At 24.4% G+C, this 24901-nt stretch overlaps 1 protein-coding gene across 1 annotated transcript; it reads right to left on the bottom strand.

The window, feature by feature from the left end:
* LOC136980428 (carbonic anhydrase-related protein 10-like) lies at positions 1-24360 on the bottom strand. The gene is made up of 11 exons (XM_067276534.1): positions 24094-24360; positions 17912-17959; positions 14213-14349; positions 12850-13038; positions 12687-12782; positions 10270-10336; positions 5145-5299; positions 2752-2883; positions 2242-2281; positions 1874-1910; positions 1-127 (listed from the first exon to the last, which is right to left on the bottom strand). The coding sequence occupies exons 1-10, from the start codon at positions 24146-24148 to the stop codon at positions 1882-1884; spliced, it is 948 nt and encodes a 315-aa protein (XP_067132635.1). The 5' UTR covers positions 24149-24360; the 3' UTR covers positions 1-127; positions 1874-1881.
* Positions 24361-24901: the final 541 nt, after the last annotated feature.

Raw genomic sequence — 24901 nt, 5'->3', positions numbered from 1 at the left:
CACTTGACACACTTAAATCAATTATTCAAAGTTTATTCTTTAATATTATATATATATAATTTTTTGTTTTTCCTTTTTCCCTTCTCTACACAACGACAAGATAATCCATATTTGATAATTTCATTAACTGTAAAAGAATTATAAAAGAAAATATCATATCATTATTATATAATACATTTATTCTTTTTATTATATATATATTTATTTATTTATTTATTATTATCAAACAATTTTTATTGCTATATTTATAAAATTTTCGTGTCATGTATCATAAAATTTTTACTAAAAATGATAAAATAAATAAATATATCTAAGTTTAAAAAAATTATATATAAAAAAATAATATATATATATATATATGCTTACAGAATCGAAAGTAGGTTGCATTAAAATATCAAAATGATGCATAAATGAATTCAAAATTCACAATTTAAAAGTAAAAAAAGAAAGGATATATGTATAAAAAAATTAGTGAGAGAATATATGACTTTTAGCTTTTAAAAAATATGTATATATATATATTTGTATATATAAATATGTATATGTATGTATATAAATTGGAAATATTTGTATAATAAAATACAATTACATTTTACGATAATAAACAAAAATAATAATTTTTAGTAGACTTTTTAATAGTCAATGAATGCCTTTTTTGAAAGGCATTTATATAAAGAATATCCACGTGGAAATGGCAAGTGACGTTTGGAAGACATTATCATTAAAATCTACTTTAAAAGGGGAAGAGAGAGAAAGAAGAAAAAAAGAAATTCTCAAATTCAAAAAACACTAAAAAAAAGGGGGGATTTTTGTGATGTAGATGTAGCTTCTTCTCATTACCATTAATAAAAATTAAATATATAAATAAATAAATATTTTTTTTTCTTATAAAATTAATCTTAAATAATAGCTTATCGTTTTTCTTAAAAAAATAATAATAATTAAATAATAAATATTTTATAAATTTAATTTAAATTAAATTAGTTTGTTGTATTTTATTTACAAAGTAATATAAAAAAGAGAAGTTAATAAAAAAAATGACGATAATTAAATAAAGTGCACGTGTACGAAAGCTATTAGATTCACGTGTTTTGAAACGTGACTAAAAATAATCGATTTCAAAATTTAAAAACCAATGACGTAAGAAATAAATAAAGGCGCGTGCTTAAATCTATTTAAATCATCGAAACTGATTAAATTTATGAAATAGAACGCTTTAAAATTTAATTAAATGATGGCGCGTGCTGTTAAATGTAATCAACTGCGCGTGCTTAAACGTAATCAATTAAGCAAACAACGCGCGTGATCTAAATCGATTAAATATATCGATCCAACGTTTTCTGAAGATAAATAAATTAAAATAAAAAATTTAAATTAAATTGAAAATATTTAAAACGTGATATTTTTTTTTTCAAATTTATTTTAAATGGTGAAGTGCAAGTTAAACAAATTATATACAAATTTTAAAGATTATTATTTTGTAAAGGAAATTCACTTTATAACTTTTAACAATCGATTGCATAAATAATGTTTGCAATTAATATGATGACATTTCCTGCTGAATAATAGCAATAATAAACAAATAAATTTGTAATGTTTGAAAATGTCAAAACAAATAAATTACTAGTACATAAAATTGATTAAACACGTCATTTCAATCAGCGTGAACATGACTCCAAATGGATTAAATCATTCTTGTAAACAATATGCTTTCTAAGAATTTATTGAAAATGGGTGTATCCGAAATCTTTTACAATATCGAAATTAATTTTATTCTAATTAATGACCGCAGATCATTTGCATCATTTTCTCCCATTGTGAAGATTCATCAATTTATAATTAATGAAAAATAATATAATTTATTTTCACTTACTTCAAAATTTATGGTAAGTTCGATATCACGTTGCTTGCTTAAAAAAAAATTAAAATATAAATAATATTAAATATATTTCTAGGAAATAATTACGTTTAAATATTAAAGATGTTTCTTTTTTTTTTAAAAAAATAGATTATAAAGTATATCTTTATAAATTAGACAGGTTCAAATTAGAATAATTTTTTTCTTTGTTGAAGAGGAAAAAATATATATTAAAATTCTTCAATTATTCAAAAAAACATAATTTATCTTTGAATAAAACATGATTGAGTAACGATCACTATTAAGAAGCTATTTAAAAGATAATTTTTTATACATTATCTTCAAATTTCAGGAATATTAGTTAAACTAATCTAGTTACTTACCTTTATAAATTACATTCTTTTCTGATGCACATTCGTTTCCCTGTAAAATATATGTTTTAAAATATGTTAAACAATTGTGTGTGTTTATTATATATATATATATATACATACATATACTTAAATATTAAAAAAAAGATAAATTTGAATATAATTAACACGAAAGTTTTTGAATGTTTTACTGTTTTATTTGAACTTTATACGATATGTTTGACTGACAAATTAATAGGTGGATCATTTCTATGAGACATTTTCGAACATTTCGTTCTCAATAATTGCACATTTTCATCCACACCCGTTACATCAAATGGATTATTCCTTATAACGATATTACTGCATTAAAATGCTCCACCCCTCACAATTATAGACGATGATTGATAAAATATTTAAAGGAACCATTTTAAATTTCTAAAAAAGAAATATATTTTTACTTTAATATTCTATAGAATATTCGTGATTTTTTTTTTCTTTTTTTAAATCAAAATTTTAAGTTATTTATATTTAAATATATACCTGAAAATATTTCGTTACTATATTAGTTCGTACAGCACGACGATATAAAGGTAAAGGAGGACGAAAATTATCAGCTAATGTCGTTTTAGGATTCACAATTTCTCCTTGGACCAGTCTCCGGATAGAATATAACTTTAAAAAAAAATATATATATATATATATTTATATATTAAAAATATGAATTTAAAGATCAATTTAATAGTAAAAAAAGAAAAAAATATATATAGATATAGATATAGATATAGATATAGATATGATTTATGAAGAAAGAACGAAATTTTATTTATTTATTTTTATTAAATCTATAAATTTGTCAAAATATATTAAATCTAGATAAGATGGGAATATTTTTTTCCCTGAGAAACTTTATTGTTCCCTGAAGAATGTGATGCATTAAAATAGTTCAATGAATGGTCAAACAATCGAATTTATCAAGGAACGATCCAACTAAGTAATTCCTGAAAGTTCGAAAACTTGAGAATTCCTCTCTAAAAATGGCTTTAGGCAATACAATTGTTTGGTTGGCTTATCTTTAATGCTTATTTGTGGCATTATTACTGATTTTCATTATCTCGAATATAAGTTAAAGTTTTCGGGCTTTTATATGAGGTAGATTATCCTATAAAATGCGTATTAAAGTATAATTTTTCAATTCTTTTCTATGAAGTAACGGCTAATCCACAACTTATACAATATAAGAGAATTGATTAATACTTTCCTTGTTATCTCTTGAGCTATTTGGATTTGATAACAAATTAATTGCCATTAAAATCTCGATTTTTCTTCATAAATTATAACATAACTTTACAAGTGTTTAGATAAATTCGACTGTAAATATAAAACTTATGAATTCTTAAAAGCAAATTAATTTATATAAAGGATTTAATTTAGTATATTTTCTACAAAATTCAAGACAATTAATTATGTAATATTTATATCTAGATGTATATAATGACATTCTTAATGAACTCCTATATTCATTTACACACCAGTAAAACACAATAAGCTTGTAAAATACTATAAGTGATCGGTATAGGTATAAAATATTGGATTTAGAAAAGGTATAGGTAGGTATACCGAGGTATAAGTATATGAATTATATATAATACACGTACAAAAAATATTGATTTTCATCATCTTGCCACAGTTTCTCTCTTAGAAAATAGAAAATTTAACCACTCTAATTATTCATATAAAAACTTTTTAAACTCTCAAACGTTTTGGATTTGGTAATTTCAATAAGATTTCATAAAAGAATTAAGGTTAAAGGTCACGTTATAATCTCATTAGGCAACTTCCATTTGAAAGAAGAAAGTTAAAATGTCAGCCGGAGGAGGAAGATACACATAAATCTTACATTTCCAATACAATAACTCTGCATTTAATAAATCTTAATTCATGAAAAGTTAACAGAGAAAACTTCTGAATAATTTTTCTTATATTGGAAATAATTTTCTTTAAAATAAAATACGGAATATCGATTTTTAGTTTGCATAGCTATAAGTTATCATTAATAACTACAATGGAGATTATATCAACAATCATACTTATCCAGTTGATAAATGGAATTTTATGAGAAAAGCTTGAAAACTTAATATATAAATGATCTTTAAAAAAAAAACTTTTAAAAAAATCATCTTTATTAATCGTTATCTCATTTGAATTCCAAACATTTCTCTGTTTATATGATTTTATAATGCAAATTAGACTTGGATCAATGCAAACGTTGGATATGATGCTACTAATCATTCGACAAAAATATTCTCAACTCACTCTCTTTGCATAGAGTTTATCGATTTTCAAAAAGATTTATTTATTTTGTCTACTCGTGCAAATTTGGTTATAAAATTTCGAAAAAAAATAATCAATTTTGAAATTATCGATGATTCGAATTTCTAAGAAAAACCATCTTTTAATTATAAACACTTACAAGGACTTTATTACACTATAAAAATATGTTAAAAATAATTAAATAATTAAAAATTTAACAAGTTTTACTTCTAGTAAACTATGTTTGATTAACGAAGCATTAAAGTATGTCTTTTGAAAAATATCTTTAAATAATCTAAGCCGAGATAATAAAATTTTTCAAAAAATTCAAAAAAAAGAGCAATAAAATAAAAAATATCCATCACTTAATTAATCTTTCGGACATTTTAGCCTGAAGTTACTTTTTATCAAACTTAAATAACACGTTGATAACAAAAAATATATCCTTTTTTTAACATTGCCTATAGGAAAAATGCCTTTGGTTATTAACTCTCGCAATCTTCTCTCTTACAAAATTAACATCATAAGATACTTATTATGAATTAAACGAATTCTTTCTGATGTTTCTCTAAGCTAATGACATTTAATTCATTAATTCTTCTTTAATAAAGTTCGTCTCTTACCTGTTGTTTTGTTATATATATGGGTTTGTTCATAATGATCCAAGTTACTGTCTCCTGACAAGCTGGCATTGTTAGTGATCCATCATATGTTACGTAATGGCTAGTGTTCGGTAGCAAACCTCGAAAGGAAATGTGATTTACTTGAGCTGTTTGACCTGAATTAATATAAAAACGATTTCTATATAAAAATAGAAAGAAGGCAGCAATTTATTCTATTTTCTCTTTTCAAATTAATATTTAATCAAGCAGAAAATTCTTCAGTTTTATCTATAATCGTCATTTTAGCTTTATAAGAGCAATATTATTTATCACATTCATTAATAGTTTGCTTTAGCAACACTAAAGAAAGTTTTACTTAAGTTTTTATCACTTCCATCATAGAGTTCTTTGATTATGGCATTAAAATATGGCACTCTCCATTATTCCGAATACCTTTAACACTTCCGAAAGTCTTCGTTAAGTATTCTTATATACGAATGAGATTTTTAATACATATTTAAACCTCAAAATATGCATTTTTAGAAACTCTTCAACCTTGTTTCAAGTTTGAAACACGATTTAAAAGGTGATATTTAACGCTTCTAAATACAAACAGAAGCAATAATCACTAAAAATACTCAATCATTTTCACAAGAATCCAAATCTATATTGACTATTTGAACATCTTCGCCACTTCTGAACCTTCAAAGAGAATCGTCATTGATCCCTTTGCTCATCAAATGCTTCTATTATCGTACTTAAGTATCAAAGATCTTAATCAACTTCAAAAGCATCGAATTCTAAATGGATGCTCTTAACAACTTTTATCCAAAAAAAAATCTTTAATTAATCTTATTAACGTTAAACATAATCAAACTCTAATTATAATTAAACACCAAAACACCGTACAATTGTCTTCATAAACAAAAATTAAAAAAAAAAAGAAATCTTGATCAAGACTTAATCTAGGTTTATAAAGTAATCATAGCTGCTAGATAATTTACTAAGTAGAAAAAAGTATTCTAAAGTTTCACCTCGTATATATTTAAAGAAATTCAGACAAAATTTCAAGTTTAATCAGCAGTTTTTTTTAAATATTAGGAAAAAAATTATATTTTAAACCTCCAGAAATAATTATAAATTAAGTATATTAGGTCCTTTCATAATTAATTAAGTATATTAGGGCCTCCACATACAATACAAGTTTTCATAGAACCCCTGACATCGACAAATATAATAAAACCTCGCACGTTATCAATTTATTTTTTCCGTTTTAAACAAAGTTTTATGTATTTTCTGATAGTTTGACAAGTAAATAGGCTTCTAAGAACAAATTAATACGCCACTAACACCTCGTAAAGTCCACATAGACAATACCTTGACCCCTCTTCGTGTACAATGATTTATTTTCGTGACCCCCCCTTAAATTATATATTAATTAATGGACAACCTCTTCAGTATATTAATTAATAGACGACCCCTACTTTATTATGATAAAATCTAATTAACATTAACAAACATAGAACCGATTAAGAACACCTTTAACGTCAAAGATCGCCATTAATCAATGCCCATAAATGCCCAAACAAAAATTAATTAATTTAATTGATTTAAATTCTTCCAAAACACTTAAAATAATAGTTTTACAGTGTTAAATATCGATAATTTATTTTATTTTTTTTAATTTTATTTACACATTTAATTATCGATATAGCAGTAGTGTGGCTTTAGTAATAAAGTTTAATAAGGATAAATGGAATTTTAACGTCGATAATTAAAGGTTCTTAAGTCAATCTATCAAATGTTATTACATTTTCAAATTCCTAACAACGATTATTATTGGATATACTGTCGACGTAATAAATGAAGATGTTTAACACGATTGTAAAGATCGTTATTATCAAATAGCCACTAATTATTGTTTGATGATGAATATTAAGAGATTTTAAACATTAGATATAATTTATAAAATTTAAATCTTTAGATTAAATAATTAATTCAAATTCTAGTTATTAACCTAATTTTTAACTTAATGTTTATGTTAAAATAGCATTTTCTTCAATTGTTAATGTAGCAGCAATTGCAAATATTTAGAACAAAAATTCTTCTCGTGCCTTTAAAACGTGTTTTTTTTATAGTAGAAATGTCGAGATTTAAACCGATTTTAGTTAAATATTATCAAGTAACTCGATTATTTTCGCTCGAAAGAATCACATTTTTGATAATTGTTATAGCAACAGCCCATAAAGATGGAAGAAGCTGAGATACATGCTTATAAATGTTAAATTTTAAAATTGGTTAAAGAGAATATTTTAAAAATATTGTTATTTTTGCTAAGAGAAGCGAAATTTCTTGAATTACTACTGAAGTAGTACAAAAAATAAACTTAAACTTTCAGTTTTATGAGGTTTTAGATGATGTTGGAGAAAGGACAGTTGAGAACTTAAATCAATTTCTTTGAAAAAATGTCATGATTTTAAAATTTATTACTAAAGTAGCATAATGAGAAAAATCGATCACATACTTTTGAAGTTTTAGACGTAATTTCAAACTCTAACAGTTAATCTTTGTTAAATAAATCATAATTTAAAAGTGCATTTCGTTTTGTTCGAATAACGTACCCTATTACGTCAATTTGACGTCTTTCTCATAGTTTTTCTTATGAGAAAGTATGATAATGACGTCGATTTGACGTAAAAGTGTACACTATATGTAGACAAAACGAATGTATCAATATCTTTAAATTATTACTATAGTGGTACAGTACATCACAAATTTTAATCTTATAGAAGTTTACGATGGATATTGAAACACGAGCCATTATTTAAATTATTTTCTTTAAAAATAACGATTTTGCAATTATTATTATTGTTGTAATAACTAAAAACAAAACGAAACTGTCTAAAATTTTACATTTTTTAATACTTTTAACAGTAAAAAAATAATTAAAATCATTTACAAGTTCATAACACGAAAGTCAACTTTCCAGCAAGAAAATCAAATTTACATTCTATTATATTAAAATAAAATAAATAAATAAAAAATAAAATGATTGAAAATTCTGACGAATATTCAAGATTAATCGCTTCGTTTATCCAATTATAATATTTTAAAATAAAATAATAAATATATTTTAATTTATTTTTCAAATTTCTTCATTTTATCATGATGCAAGTTTAATATATCATGATGAAATCTATTTTTGATAGCTCTTTAAAGCTGCAACATCTTTATATTTTGCAATTTACTTCGTTTAATATTAAAGATAATTGACGAAAGTCGAATGTCTCCTCTAACACCATCATTTGCACTTTTAGTATTAGTCGTAAATCAAGTTTTATTACTACAAACATCCTAACTTTAATCTATCGAAATTACCTATACTACCTTTAGTTTACTTAATCAAACTTTTATGTTTGAAAGTATTTATTAAAAATAACATTATTAAATAAAAAATTTATAAATATCTCCCTCTCTCTATATATATATATAGATTTTTATACCTAACAAGATGAAAGAGTTTATATTAAATAAGTGAATAAGTTCTTATTCATCTTCAAAACTTAATTGAGCATCTTCCATAACTTCGTTAGACATTGGAGATATTTTTGAATAGAAAAAAAAACCTTCATAACTTTTCATAGTTACTATTTTTTCTAGTTTAAATTTATTATAATAATATATTTATTAATTAAATATGGTAAAAGAAGAATTCTTTTATGAATCTCTTCTTCCTCTCTGGATTCGCTGTTAATACATTTATTTAATTATTTAAATTGGAAAATTTAGAAATTGTTCAAATCTAGAAAGCCAAAAATCTATATTTTATATGAAAATTCATATTTGAACTACAAAATCCGATCATAAAACACCTCAAAAGTAATATACGTTAAGAAGAATTTCGCCTTTTAAATCATAAGATGCAAATATTTATTTAGTTTTTATTACAATTAGTTACTGTTTTTTTATATTAATTACAAGAAAATTAATTATTAATTTTCGGGATTATATATTTTTAGTGGAATTTTGGTGTAATAAAAGACATAAATGCTTCTTTAATTAATACGAATTTTTCATTTAAAAATGAAATAAATTCACAATAGTGTTTTTGCTCATATTTTATTGAATTTTACTATTAGAAAAAAAAGGAAAATATATAAATATATGTGCATCGAAAACTTAAAAAATTGATTGTAAAATATAGGTATTGATTTAAAAAATAACGTACTTCTCTCTACCTTCATTTACTACAAGAAGAATTCATAAGGAGAAGCAATTGCTACTGTACTTCCAGATTTACGCAAATGTTCTAGAATTTAATTCTTGACCTAAAATTTCGACTTAATGAAATTTTTTCTGTAGAAAAAAGAGAGTGAAATTTTAAAGAATTATTTTACTATTTATCATTCGTCTTCTCTTAATTTTATCTGGACACTAGTCTTCACCAGGGAAAAGTACAATATATATATATATATATATCAGTATATTAAAATTCCAAGATTCGACGCAGAAAGACCACAAAACGCCATCTGTTTCGGCTCTTGTTTTCGTTTTGCCTCTTTGACTTAATTTTCGTTGAATAGTGGGGCACATTTTTGGTCCCCTTGATCGGTCTGCCATCTCTAAAACGATTTCACACTTCCCCTCTAGCAGTCTTTATTAAATCTTAGAAATAGCGGCATTATTAAAGCAACGGATGTTTAGTTCCGGATGGATTGACTCCATACTTACACCGTCTGCCACATAAGCTTTAGGTACTCCTTCTGCTGACTAAAGAAGTTTCCAGTTGAAAGATGTAGAGGCGGTTCCATTGAAGCAATGCTACTAAGATTGGTCGACGATTGACTGTTTAAAACTGCTCTTTTATTTGTTGTCTACTAACTGATTACAATAAAAGTACTTTCTCGTCAATGCTCACGTGTCATTCCATGTCTCTATGGTTATAACCCGACAGAATTTTTATTAAAAAATTACTCAAATTCCCTCTCCACTTACACATATGAACCATATAACGAAATTTATTCGCTTATAAAAAAGGTCAAAAACCAAAACTTAAATATTAATAAATAATACAAAATACCTTGAAATAATATTCAAATTTTGTTAAAATTAAATTTTATACGTTTAAATAATGCTTTTTTCTTACCTTTATAAATGATATTACTCGCTTGATTTGTCAGGAATCTTAGTTCTGGATTAGATAGATTACCGAGCTGTAGAACAAAATTAATAATTTAAATAATTAAAATTCATTTAAAATACAATTTATTAATGCAATTTTTATAAATAATTTTAATTATAATTAAATTAAATATTAAAATTAAAATTGAATACGACGTAAAACTGTTCGGTTTCAGTTTTATTTCAACGAAATAATAATAATAATAATAATAATAATAATAAACAGAAAATGATTCATTTATAAGAAAATTAAAATGGAAATTTATTAATTTCAATTTTTAATTGTACAATTAAGGTAAAAATTGATTAGTTTCAATCTTAAACATAATTTAATAAACAGAGATGTATCAATTTACATTAATTATAATTACTACTTAACACGTAAAAACTTAACTAGTTAATTAATTATTACAATAAACATTTAAAACTCTATAATAAATTTAAATCATTTTTCTCATTTTAAAATATTCAAAAAAAAAAAAGATTTATTTTGATAAATATATTTAAATTAAATCGATTTAATAAAATGCAAAATGTTTATAAATTATATGCAAATTTCGAACCTGAGGCCATAAATTTGATTCGAAATTATTATAAAATTGCAAATTTTGATATTATAAAATTATATTGTTTTTTAAATCAATATAACTTATAATTAAAATATTTTCCTGCAAATAAAAAAAAAACAAAAAGTTAGTTTAATTTAAGATATTTTTTTTTGCAAGGAAAACGTGTTTATTTATTCTTATAAATTTTTAAACAATCTTAAAATAGTATTAAATATCATTAAATTATAAAGTTTCAAACGAATTATTAAACTTTAAAATTTATTACAATCAATTTTCTTATCTTAAATCTAACATTTTTGCATATTTTTAAAGTTTCATTTAATAAAAAAAAATGTTATAAATTTTAACGTTTTCTCCCACTTTTTAAAAAATAATTTTAGTTTTAAATTGCCATAAAAACTAAATACGTACGCATAAAATATTTTATAATTTTCGTAATAAAGAATAATAATAATAATAATAATAAAAAGTATTACGATTACAATCACGTCTGTCTGTTTACACCAGAACGAACTCGCATAAGAACATATCTATACAATTAAAGTAACATATTACACTTTTTGCAAGATATTTTTTTTTAACGTTTATTAAGTTATTAAATAGGAGAAAAAAAAGGCTAAAATAAAAAGAATGGGTCTTTTTGAAGGTATTAACAACGATATAATTTTCATTAAAGAAACGATTCTTATCCTGTATTCGCCTTTGCGAGCTATCTGATGTACGATTATGGAAATATAATGATGTAAATATCGTGATGTAACGGTTGATTCGAAAATATAAACCTCATCAAAATGATAAAACGTGTAATATTAAAGCTTATTGAAATTTTTAAATGGATTTAATGTCTTCTAATGTACATAGAGATAAAAAAAATAAAATATTTTCACGATAAGAAAACAAAAAAGAAAAATATTTTCATATTATTTCCATTAAAATATCAAGATTTAAATGGTTGTATCTAATACATATATATATATATATGTATTTTTTTTCCTCTTTCTTTCTACTTTTGATTATTCGTTTACTATTTCTATTCCATTAAATACATTATTAAAATATAAATCTGAAAGAATATTGAATAAAAATATCGAAATAAAAGGATTTAAAAGAGCTTTCTTTAGTAATAAAATTGCGATTAAATTTAAAATATTTTTTTATCTTTATTGACGTTTTACGTTAATATTACAATTAGGTGGGATTAGAAGCCGATTTATAAATTGTTGTTTATTATATATAATAATAATCTTATTTTATTTTATCTGTATTAAGTATTTTCAATTAATATCAATAAATCATTCCAAAATCTCATTTATAAAAACGAATTAAATATATTCCAGGAAAATACTATTAACATAACTTTCCTTACCAAAAATATATCATAGGGTTGAAATTTATATACAAAGTGCCCTATTTAAAATCGACCCGACTGAGGTGTTAAACATTAGTGATGCAAATTTTATAGGGGACATTTAAAAGGAAAAATATATGTGACCAATCCTAGAACTGTACGAAAATTCATGGAAGGCATTCTCTAAAGCACTAAAGTTATCGATATTAGTATTTTACGTAAGTTCTGTACATGATTACGTGTACACAAAGATGCCTAGATGCACAAGGGCACAACTTTCGGCATCTTCTTTAAGTTTCTGTACGTTTAAGTAATGTTAAAGTAAAGTTTCTAGCGAATATTTTTGCCTAAATCCATTTGTATCGTTTCTAGTGAGTAGGGTAGATTTTACGTGAGGCATTCTGTATTATTAATAAGTTATAAGTAATCATTATTTTTTGTAACATAAAAATTAACAAAATTTACCTTTAATATTAGAGCTAAACCAACAACACCTTGAGCTCTTTGTTGGGCCTCGGACATATTATCGTATAAATCATAATTATATCCAAAAACCTGTAACTGAATCGATAAAAAATATTAATTTTCTGTTAATTTATCTTACATTTTTATATATGTAATCAGTTACTTCAGCAGGAAAAGCGTGTCCTCCAACAGTATGTTCCGAACCACGTTCGTCAGTTCTTCCTATATGCAAATGGGCTTCCGTTATTCTATAATGATAGGTTAAAGGACCCCCTCGAATAACGACTCCCGAGTTGGATGGATTGACTCGAAATATCACACTTCTTCCAGTATTTGAAATTGTGCCACTGACCTTAAAAGTACAAAAATAACACACATTTAAAGTACTGTATATAGATACGGCATATGATTTACGCTTTCCTGCAAGGCAGACGTTCATAGAGGAGAAGAGACATTTACAGGGGATAAAACGTGATTTGTCTCGAATGGAACATATTCGATTCTATCGTCTGCAAGATGTAATAAAGTTTTTTCTTTAAAACAAAAAATATAGAATCAAATACATAAATGTCTTTGTAGTAAAAATAATAAAAATAAATTACATTTCTAGCTTGAATTAACGTTAAAGAAAATTTATTATCTAAACGTAAAATTTCAAACTTTTGTTTCGTTTTTAGTCCCTTTGTACTTTTTAACAATTTAAATTATTTTTCTGATTGTTAGTCATATAAGAATTTATGGTTTATTTTTAAAAAATATCCAAGTTATTTAGACCGGACATCATTAAAAACTTCATAAGAAAATAAGAGAGAGGAGAAAGCAGACTGTATTATTGCAAGCATCATCTACTTCATCTCCTGTCATTTCTGCATTCTCCTATTCAGCATCTTTTAATAATTCTCATACAAGTGATAGAATGCCTTGCAGTTCGGATGAACTGAAGCGATCGTCAGTCGATCATATAAATATTTAGTACCGTATGATGTACCGAGAACCTAGATCTACGTCTGTCAGTTTTTACATCATTCATCTCTATATTACTTCTATATATATATATATTTTTTACTTTATGAAAAGTTCAGTCAATCAAAGTAACAAATGACTATATGATTTTTAGTACTTTTTCCCCCTTTCTTTAATTTTTATTTTGATAAAAAAATTCTGTATTACTATCACGAAGTCGAAAAAATAATATTGCCTTTTTATAACTTTTATCCACCGGTTGAAAAATATCATTTATAGAGGTATAAAATTTATCGCCAGCAAATCCTTGGAGAACTCAACCAAGATTGCTAAGAAGCAATTCTGATATAAAATCTTGAAACTTTCAAGTATTATAAGCGATAAAATCTAAGTAGGGATTTGTTTAACGACGTTAAATATCAAATGAAACAAAATGAAACAGATTTTACACAATTATTTTTTACTTAAATCCTAAAACTAACATCTGGAAGCTATAAATCACAGCAATTGTTAAAATGTTTATATTATAATATATAAATTTTGCATAATTTTTAATCGCTTACCCTGTGACTATCAACATGGAGAGGACCTAAAGTCGGGTCGTAGAGCAGGACGGAGGGGTCAATATCGACTGGTGATTGATGTCGACCTCTGTTGCATAATCTCCAATCCGGATTAAGTAATCCCCAGTAATCTGGACCTATAAAAATATAGTTAAGATGTGAGAAAAATCAAAGTAAAAAGTTCTCACGTAGGAATGATGCGATGTCAAACTCGACAAAATCCTTCGAACAAGGTTATTGTCAACAGAATATAAACAACGTTACGCCTTTTCTAAACACCACAGAAAAGATGTCACTTCCAGCGTGCCAATGTTGAAGTGTGACAAATTACTGTTGTGCCAGTCGAGTTGTCAGCCACAGTTTCACTTGTCACATCAAACCCTTCCTGTTGCATTGGCATTCAGCCAGTTTGGCTTAATTTCGTTCGACAGAATTTACAGACTTTTATGAGCTCTTTTTCGGAAAGAAAAATGGCGAATTTTATAACAAGAAAATGTAATATTTGAAAGTACTTTTTTTATTTTATTATTCTTTTTTTCAACGTTCGAAAAGATAAAAGCGTGAAAAAGAAATCATTACCGGGATGCCATACATTTTTATGTTAGTCTCTCAGTTTACATAAGTTTTATTTATAAATGTTTATTGTTTTGCTATAAGGTTCTAAGCTAGAATAGATGTCAGAGAATCGACTTCTCCTCTTACAGGTAACAGTTATGGAATACTTATACGTGTGACACTACTATACGAAATCATGAGCAGATGAAAAGGATCTCCCCACCGGGACTTCCTGCTACTTCCGGATGATTAGACTTAAGTGATGCCGTCCGGTCGGATTCTTGATTCGATCGAGAGTCATTCACTCTGTCGGAATTCCGGTTACTTGGAGGATTGAACATTCCGACCTTCTCCTATCGTTCGGCAGTGAACAAATTGGATCAGTACAAAAGAAAGTTACTGAAACTCCTCGACTATATTCATAGTCGCAGCTACGAAAAGAGGAGGAAAGTAACAAAAGCGTCACTACCATCCTTTGAGGAATTCTCTATTTTAAATGCCAATATTATACGCATCTTTATATTCACTTTCTTGCTTTGAATAAAGCAAGGAAGTGAATATGAAGATGCTTATAATAAAGGTTATAACGCGGATTAACTTATTATATGCAAATATATAAATAAAAAACGTGCCCTAAAGTGTATTTTAACATCAAGTTTAATTTTCTTTAGACCTACCTCTTTTTCATTATGATTAAGACAAATGCTATCGGTTAAATCTTTAAAATGCTTTTAAAACGGAAATTTTTAATGTGTTTTTATTTATACTAAACTATATTTTCATATACATAACTTTAAAATATTACGTTTTAGGATCTGTAGAAATATGTTAAGTTATTGGAATTTATTTATTTACTTAAGGTTAAGGTAATTTATATTAATACTAAATATTTGAAGATTAAATGTAATTGTAAATTAACATTAATATACAATTAATATCTGTTAGCATAGATATTAATAGAAGTTTCTATCTATGCTAACTATTCTAATATTTATTCTATTCTATATTTATTCTATCTATGCTATAGCTATTCTAATATCTATGCTAACAGATATTAATATACAATTAATATCTGTTAGCATAGATATTAGCATAGAAGTTTCATTTTAGAACGTATTTAAACATTTACACCAACATTCTTTTTATTTATTTTTTTTATAAATAAATATAATAATTCCTTCAAAAACATTTAAAACTATTTTAAAATTGCATCATTAACATAGATAAGCCAGTATATTTTAGCATGCTAAATTTCTGTACTAATGATAATACACCAGAAAAGTATTATATATTAAATTCTTATTAAAATGCAAATGGAAGTGCATATTCTTAATATTTTATAAGTAAATAGATGAAAAAGCAGATCCTTTAACATCAAAGATGCGATGTTTTCAAATTTTAGAATGATAACCATCCAACATATCTACGTATCATAACTCGCTTTGAATAGTAGAGACGTGATCGATTAATAGGTTAAAAAAACACCGAATTTTTTAAAAGAATTTTACAATAGAAATATATCCATTAAAATATGACATTAAAGATTTCATATTTTAGGATTTATGCTATCATCCTCCGCATCTGCATATTCTTTCCTTATTTAAGAGATTTATCATCGATTAATAATACGCTAAAACACAAGGGGAGGAAAAAAATCAAATTTATCGTTATGGATAATCGATACGATAAAGAATAATCGATTTTCTGTTTACGACTTCTTCAAGAATTCGATCATCTCAGTTGAAACATTATGGATTTAAGATCAAAATATTGTTAATCGAAATGTGAAAAATCGATTAATCGTTTCTAAAAAGTATGTTTTTTTCCCTCTCCTCTTCTTATTTTTTGTATAGAAAGTTAACGAGCCTTTGATTATTTTAAAAGACGAAGATTGTTTTCTTTAGATTAATAGAATATTCCTTTGTTAAAAACTTTTATATAAATATATATATATATATATTTTTTATTATTATTTTTTCCCTTAAACAGTTAACGAGTAAAAAATTTAATTATTAAAATAATATTTTTAGAATTCTTTTTTAATGAGATTCTACCTAAATTTCGTAAAATGGAAGCAAAAAAACAAGAATTAAGATATGTAAATTTTTATAATTTTCTCTAAACAATACGTACGTAGGTATACAAAGAAAAAACAGGAATCTAATTACTGAACAAGAAGATAAGTATCATACAAATGGTAAACATTAAAAGTAAGAAAAATTAATATATACGTTTTTTAATTTAAGAATTTCAAAAATTTTTATCACAAACTTCTCGTTTCGAGAAACTTAAATCCCAAGAAGACATTCAAAACACGATATCTTAAACGAACATGAACTTAATTAAGTTCCAACTCACAAGACATAAATACCAATTATATACATTTAATTTGATTAATTTATTGTTCATTACGACTTTATCATTTCCTAAAATTTTACTTTACTTTTTTACATGATTATAAACTTATTTTATTTTTCCATTTGTAACTTCAACATATCTGGAAATTAAATTTTTAATGCTTATTTTCTTCCTTTGCTTATAATTTTCATCTCAAAAGATTTAAAAATTAATTATTAATATATAAATTAATATTAAAAACATATGTTTTAGAAAATTTCAGTTTATTTTTAACAAAAACAAATGTATTTTATATGATGTTCCCCCGTATCGTAACACGATTTAATATATTTAATTAATATTGTAAGCTTAAGAATTTATTAATCACTTTTCTAATTTTACGTGAAATAAATTTGGAATGTTATTAAAAAAAGTTTTTATTTTAAATTTTATTTATAAAATAATTTTTCTATTGATTTAATTTGCAAAAATAAGATTGTAATTTAAGAATTCCCATAAATTATACGCTAAAATATTCGGTACTTTCGGCAATAAGGCACTTCTTCCCCCAATTAATCCGTTAAATCGAGGGTCTACTGTTTATTTGATACTTTCACACTCTCTTCTTATATATATATAAAAAAAACACAACAAAATCTGTCAATAATAAACATTAAACTTCAAAAACTTCCATATAAATTTGCTGATAATTAAACATATTGTAATATAAATTTTATAAATAAGTGATAATATACTACAAAATATAATTAAGATATTTTTATTATGTAAATAATTGAATTCTTTTACCTGATATGCCATCATATGTCCACCATTCTTCCCAATTTGCTTCTAATTCTATTAAAAAAATATATAAAAATATAAAAATTGATTGGAAGTATAAAATTAATGAATTGTCACTGTAAGTAATCCAGTTAAGTTCTAATATAAGACCACAATTCGAAAAGAATTTGAAAAAATTCCCTTGAAGACAACGTTAAAAAGATACAGTGAGCCCATTATCTGCTTGCTCCTATCGTTAACTTAAGAAGATCGAAACTAAGGTGCGGGCCAATCGTCCCATTGAAGAAATGTAGTAAATCTCTCCACCAAACAGACAACACATGCTATTTACATCGCAGAAAACGATAGAAGTTCAAACGTTCTTCCCACGTTCGAGTTCGATAATGAACCACTTGGGGGGAGTTTAAAGAACAACAGGAGAATTTGTCTTGTCCCCTTGATAACACAAGTTCGATTTCGTATTACTGCCTTTCTGGAGTCAATAATTTAACAGCTTCTTCTAAACTCTTCTTTTACTTTATTTATAGCTACAATACTTTGAATAATTTATCTTTTTCTTTCCTCTTTTAAGTAAATTTTAATTATTTTATTCACTGTAAATCTGACAGATATTTTAGTCGATTTTCCAATGTAAAAAATACCTTTTTGTATTAAAAATGTTGGCGTATTTTACTATATAAGCGTAAAATATGTCTGATAATGTATTAATACAAATACATATACAAATATACAAGTATTGTGTTACATATTATTATTGTAATTCGTGGTAATATTTGTAATGTTATCATTACTACAAAATTTTAAGGTATAATTTTAATTTGTAATACTTATTTTTGCAATTTTGTAAATTGTTTTATTTTATATACTGTTGTAATCGTTACAATTTCGTAAATTTGTTATATTATTGTAAATACTATACAATAAATGCTACCATTAGAAATAGCATCCTTTAACAATTGCAAGAACTAGATTAAAAATACAAATACTACAATAAATTAGTTTGAGTATTTAGTTATATTCGAATAATTCCAATGCTAGTATTTAATTACACCAAATATTTAAATACTGAATATTATAGTAATATAGTACAATTATCATACGTACAATGTAGAAATAGTTACTGTAGCGTATCTAAGTACTTACTTACAAGTTAACAGCAACGATCACAGTGATTACATTATTTTCTACGTCATGCCATTTAATTTAGGATAACGTAAAAAGTATCATTATAATATTTATTATAAAATATTCAAGCATTAGGAACATCATTCATAAATTACGTAACGCTATTTTTACACTTTTCAACTGCCATCACACCCACCTGCAACGCTCCGTAACGCTATCGCACGTACCCAACCCTAAAATTACCTAACGCATATTCTCCATCAACCCCTTAATTGTAATAAGGAATAATACACAGCACGGATACCGATAACTTTAAATTATTTTATTAATTACATGTATAACGTACGAAGAAGTGGCATAAATAGTAAATTAAGTTCGATATGAAACACAAGATAATGCAAGAGATGCCGACAGTTTAGCAACGGCATGAAAATACATTGTACAAAATAAGTTTGCTAGAAGATCATAATTGCCTCGTTTCTACTATATATTTTTGTGCGTTTTTTGAGTTATTTATTTTACATTTTACTGTTATTCGTTATTTATATTAATTTTTTGTTACTTTTGCTTTATATTCAAATATTTAAACGTCGTTATTCTCTTATTGTATTCTAGTTTGAAACGATATTTAACGGTAAAATATGCTCCAAGTAAGATTGTAGCCTGAGGGTGGCCTATTAGACTAGGTTGAAAACGTTTGCTAAATAAAAGCGAATCCCGGCAGCCAAAAAGGTGTTTATAAGTTTATTTTGATATGAAACACTTCAGAAACAAAATCGAACTGTTTCCATGGGTCGACCCATAAGTAACAATGGTTTACAATGTACAGTACATAGGTAACAATGGTTTACAGTGAACATTGATAACAACGGATAACAATAGTTTTTAAATATTTTACCATCGTAACGATTCCTTAAATATCGCAGTAATTTGCTTTACGTTATTTAAGGAATCGTTACCATGCGTTACAAGAAAACAGCCCCCTGATAACACACTTACAATATTGAATTAATATTATTAAATATATTATCATAATTGAATACAAAGTAAATCTAGAATTCATGAAAATTTTAGGTTTATTTTCATTAAAAAGTCACAAAAAAATCACTAAAACATAGCTTTTATTATAATAATTCAAGCGTATCTTCGAAAATAAACAACTTAAAAGTATAATAATTAAACTTTCACTTTCTAGTTTACTTAACTTTTGTAAAGAAGTTAAAATTAAACAATTTTCAAAACTTATTCTTTTTCAAAGTTGTATTGTTTGATAAATACAATAAAGGATTTTTGAAAAATTTTTTAGGAAAAAAAATAAATAAATAAATAAATATAATTAACCAAGTTTTGTTAGCGGCGCGCAGTGCCTCAAGCGGAAACTGGTTGAACTAAGTGAGGAGAGATTATTTGTCCAAGCAATTTCCTATCAGAGAAGAGAATGAAAGAGCTCCGGAAAATATTAACTTCCAGATCGAAATGGAGTTGAGAAATTATCCGGAATTTACTAATTAACTAGACAAGAGATTGGAATTTTAATTTTTAATTCGCTAATTAATCAATCAAATTTTAAAATATATACACTCTAAACGAAGAATATTATTTTATTTTAATATATAATTGCTCATTTTCTACGTTTAAATTTTTAAAATCGCTCATAATTTATGACTTTAAATAAAATATTTATAAATTTTTTTTTATACAATAAATCAAATAATATCTGAATTTTATAAAATAAAAATATTTACTTCATATTTAAGCAGGAATTATATACTGTAGTTTATTTGTTTAATAAACAAATTATATATTAAAATATTTTATAGTTATATAAGAAATAAAACTAGTTTTTTTTTTTAATAATTATAAAATATGTTTTATTAAAATGTGTGATTTTTTACGTAATAATCAAATATAAAAAGATATTTTACGAAATATTGCACTATTTTTAAATAATTTTAACTTTTGATAGCCTTCTATATTGAATATTCTTGTTTTTTAATCATTTTCATTAATTTTAATACTAGAATTTTTACGTTAAAGGAGAGAGAAAACTTATTAAAGATGTGATTTAGTATGACGATATCTCAAATAATACTTTTTTTTATTTAGTAACATAATTAAAAATGGCTGAATTTTTACATATATTTTTAATAAAAAACGAGATGAAAAAGTAGAATTCTGTTTAGTAAACAAGAAGAAAAACTATGTATTTTGCATAGCAAACAAAAAATTTAAGACTCTACCTAAATTTTTATAAAATAAACAAGATCAGAATACAAACTCATTACAAGAAAATATCAGCTTTTGGACATCAAAATAAAATGTTAAATAAACAGAAATTTTATAAAAAAACGAAAAGTCTTTTTTAATTTCTATAATATCTTTAATAATAATAATAATAATAATAATAATATAAAAATATAGCAACTTTTCCCTAAAATAAAAATCATAAATCGTTCAGAATTATCCAAAAATCATTTCAATTAAAAGTTTTTATTATTAATAATTTATACTTATACGACTTTTCGACAGATTTTTTTCTTAATATTTTAAAATAATGTGTAACATTTTAAAAATTTTACCAGATTTATCATACTATTAAATAGCTGTCAATAAACACTTTTGTGTGCTGAATTCAATTGTCTCAGTTTTATAACTGCTTAAGTGACAATCGACACTTAAATTTCCCTTAATGTCAGTGAACATATCAGTTGGGGATACAAAAGTCAATGTGCCACTTCATACTACTAGACTGTCATAGGGTTCCCCACAGATGGTTGCTAGGTCGATAATGACTCTGTAGGAAAATTGCCAAAAATAGTCTCAACTTTTGTCTTAGTTATAGCCAAGTAATTTATTTGGGATTTTATCTGCCATTAAGTTCGAGAAAACAGATTTTTTTTTTGGCTTTTTTTAAATTTAATCCCTATAGGAAACTTATTATTTTACTTCCCGTCGTTTTGTTCGGATATTAAAGTGACTTTTTAAATATTTAAAGTTATTTTACTATAAAAATGACGTTTTAGCTTGAAGAAAGCTCATTAACTACTCTATCAAGTATGATATGTAATAAGTATTTATGATATATAAATATTTAAAAAAGTAAAATAAATATATTTTTATTTAATTTTTAAGTGATTCAAAACATTATATTATTTAATTTATATAAAAATTTTATAAACTTAAAAAAATATATAATTATTTTATACTTTAAAGGAATAAAATAAATGATCGTAGATTAAATGTAATCATTAACTTAGGTATTTTGATCATTTTCATTAGTTGATACGTAATATTTATCTGTTTACAGTATAACTCAGATTAAATATTATTTTTTTTAAAAAAATTTTAATAAAAATATTCTATTTCCAAATACCAAATATACAATAGCAACAAACTAACTTGGTTTCAAAAACTCTATATATTTACTTTTTAAAAAATCGAGATTTAATTTCATTCGAAAGAAATTGAAATCTGGAAAATATTAAAAAATAAAAAGATAAAGAAAAATAACAAGAGAGTTTCAAAAATAATCTTATAGAAATAGAGACTGTATCATTCGTGTTATTTTTAAAATATAATTTTTTCATATTTATATTAAACTATCAGAAAAGAGAGAGAGAATTTAATTATCATAAATATAAAAATTTTAAATTATATAATTTTTTAAAATTTCTATAAAAATATTTCAGAAAGTGCCTTGAAATTTATGAAAATAATTTTCTTTTGTTAAAATCAAATTTAAACACGTAATCCATAATAGGCAAACTTTAATCAAAATTATTTTGAGAATACGTTTAATATTTTTTATGTAAAGTATTAAGTTTTATTTAATTCTAAAATATTGTTATTTATATTAATTTAAATAACTATATATAAAGGATTTTTATTTATAAAATTTTTTTAATATTAAATCAAAAGCTTGAGTTTTAATCGAATAAGTTTAAAATTATATATTAAATTTATACAGGTATTTTTTTTCCATTTTTTTCAATTTAACATATATAAATTCTACACGAAAAATAAAAATTTTAAATGTATTTCTATTACATTTAATAATTGAAATTTTATAATACCAAAAGCTGAATATTGTCTAATTTAATATTTTAAAAAAAACGAAAAAAAGATAGAGAAGATCAATTTATTAATTAACTTTTTGTGTAAAATATAATGTAATTTTACAATGAAGTCTTTTAATGCTTAAATGGCAAGTTAATAGAATATAAAATGGTATTTAACTTAATTATAATAAGTAGTAATTATTATTATTTTAACTTTAAAACATTGTCGAATAATGCTGCTATGACAACAAAATTAATTCGGACACTTTTATATTAGAAAATTGAAAAGAAATAAATTCCAACAAATTTTCACAAAAGTCATCGGTTGCCAAGTTGGCAATTTCCTACTCGTAAAATGGGGAATAAAAAACTTGCAGGGGGTCACAACTGAATCAATAATATCGGTCTCTTTACCTCTTCAAAGAAAGGCACAGCAATATCGGTTTAAAGGAAAAGTAGACAATAGTTTATGAGTATGCATATTTTACAATATATGTTATCACTTAATTTTTAAAGAATAATTAAATTAAATGATCCTCTCTCTCTCTCTCTCTATATATATATATATATATATATATATATATATACTTCGTAAAGAAGTGATATCAATAATTATTCAGATGGTCACTTCTTTGAAATGGTAATAACTTTTGTTTAATCCAAAATACGATTTTTTAATATATATAAACCAGTGTATATATATATATGCAGTTTATTAAAGCAACAGATAAGAAAATAATAATACGCATATTTTGGATTAATGTAAGGCTTTTATGCATAAAAATGCACGTGTTTTATAAGTTTCGATTATAGAAAACTTCAGAAAACAATTTTTTGATATACTATAACATGTGTATATATATATAAAAGCATAACAAGTATATAAGTAATTCACTTAGCATAAATATTCAGATAAAAATTTCATTAAAATCTATATTAAATGTACTACACTAGAATCTAAAATAAATATTATTATTTTTAAAATGATAATAAATATTCACTTACCTAATAAAAAAGCCACAATCACAATAATATCATAGAAACATTTCGATAGCCACATCACAATTATAACATTTAAAAAATAAATAAATAAATAAATGTTTTCAGTACACGTGGCGTGCGCTATTACGTCAGTGCATGAGAACACGTGATAATAATTACACTGATTTCAAAGCAAAATGTATATCCTGTTGTGTTCGTTCTTTAATAGTAAGAAGTTAAGTTACTTCACCTCATGCTACTTTGCTCCTTCCAAAATTCAGCAACCGTCCAATCAGGGGGCGATTCGTTTACTGGCTGACTACAGTCAGCAGACGACAGAATGAAGTTTTCGATTGTCCTGCCACAGCGGTGAATATAGGAACCATTAATTGAACAAAATTTTCAATATATTTACATATAATTAAGACTCATTTCGTTTACTTTTACTATTTATCCTAATAAACGACATATTATAACTGTATTTGTGTATAAACTTTTATCATTAAATCATATTAAGTAAATTAAATCGATATTTTTAATCGACTTTTTTTTAAAAAAGCAGTGAAAGATGTAAAAAATTTAATTAAATTCGAAATGATCATTTTATCGTAAATAGTGAAAGTGAAATTGATCAGCGCGTGCGATGAATGGCATAACGTGCTATGAATGAAAGCGATTAGCTCGTGAAATGAATGAATGGGTATTTACCACGTGCGATGAAAGTAAATACTTTTACTTTCACTATTAATAATAATAATAATAATAATAATCCAAATAAATAAAATCGAAAGTATGAAGTTATTTTAATTATTATTAAAAAATATTTTTAAAA

Source organism: Centruroides vittatus, unplaced genomic scaffold (genome assembly GCF_030686945.1).
Source record: "Centruroides vittatus isolate TY-2023 unplaced genomic scaffold, ASM3068694v2 contig_7, whole genome shotgun sequence".
In the NCBI taxonomy this organism is placed as follows: domain Eukaryota; kingdom Metazoa; phylum Arthropoda; class Arachnida; order Scorpiones; family Buthidae; genus Centruroides; species Centruroides vittatus.
This window is presented reverse-complemented; position numbering and strand designations above follow the sequence as displayed.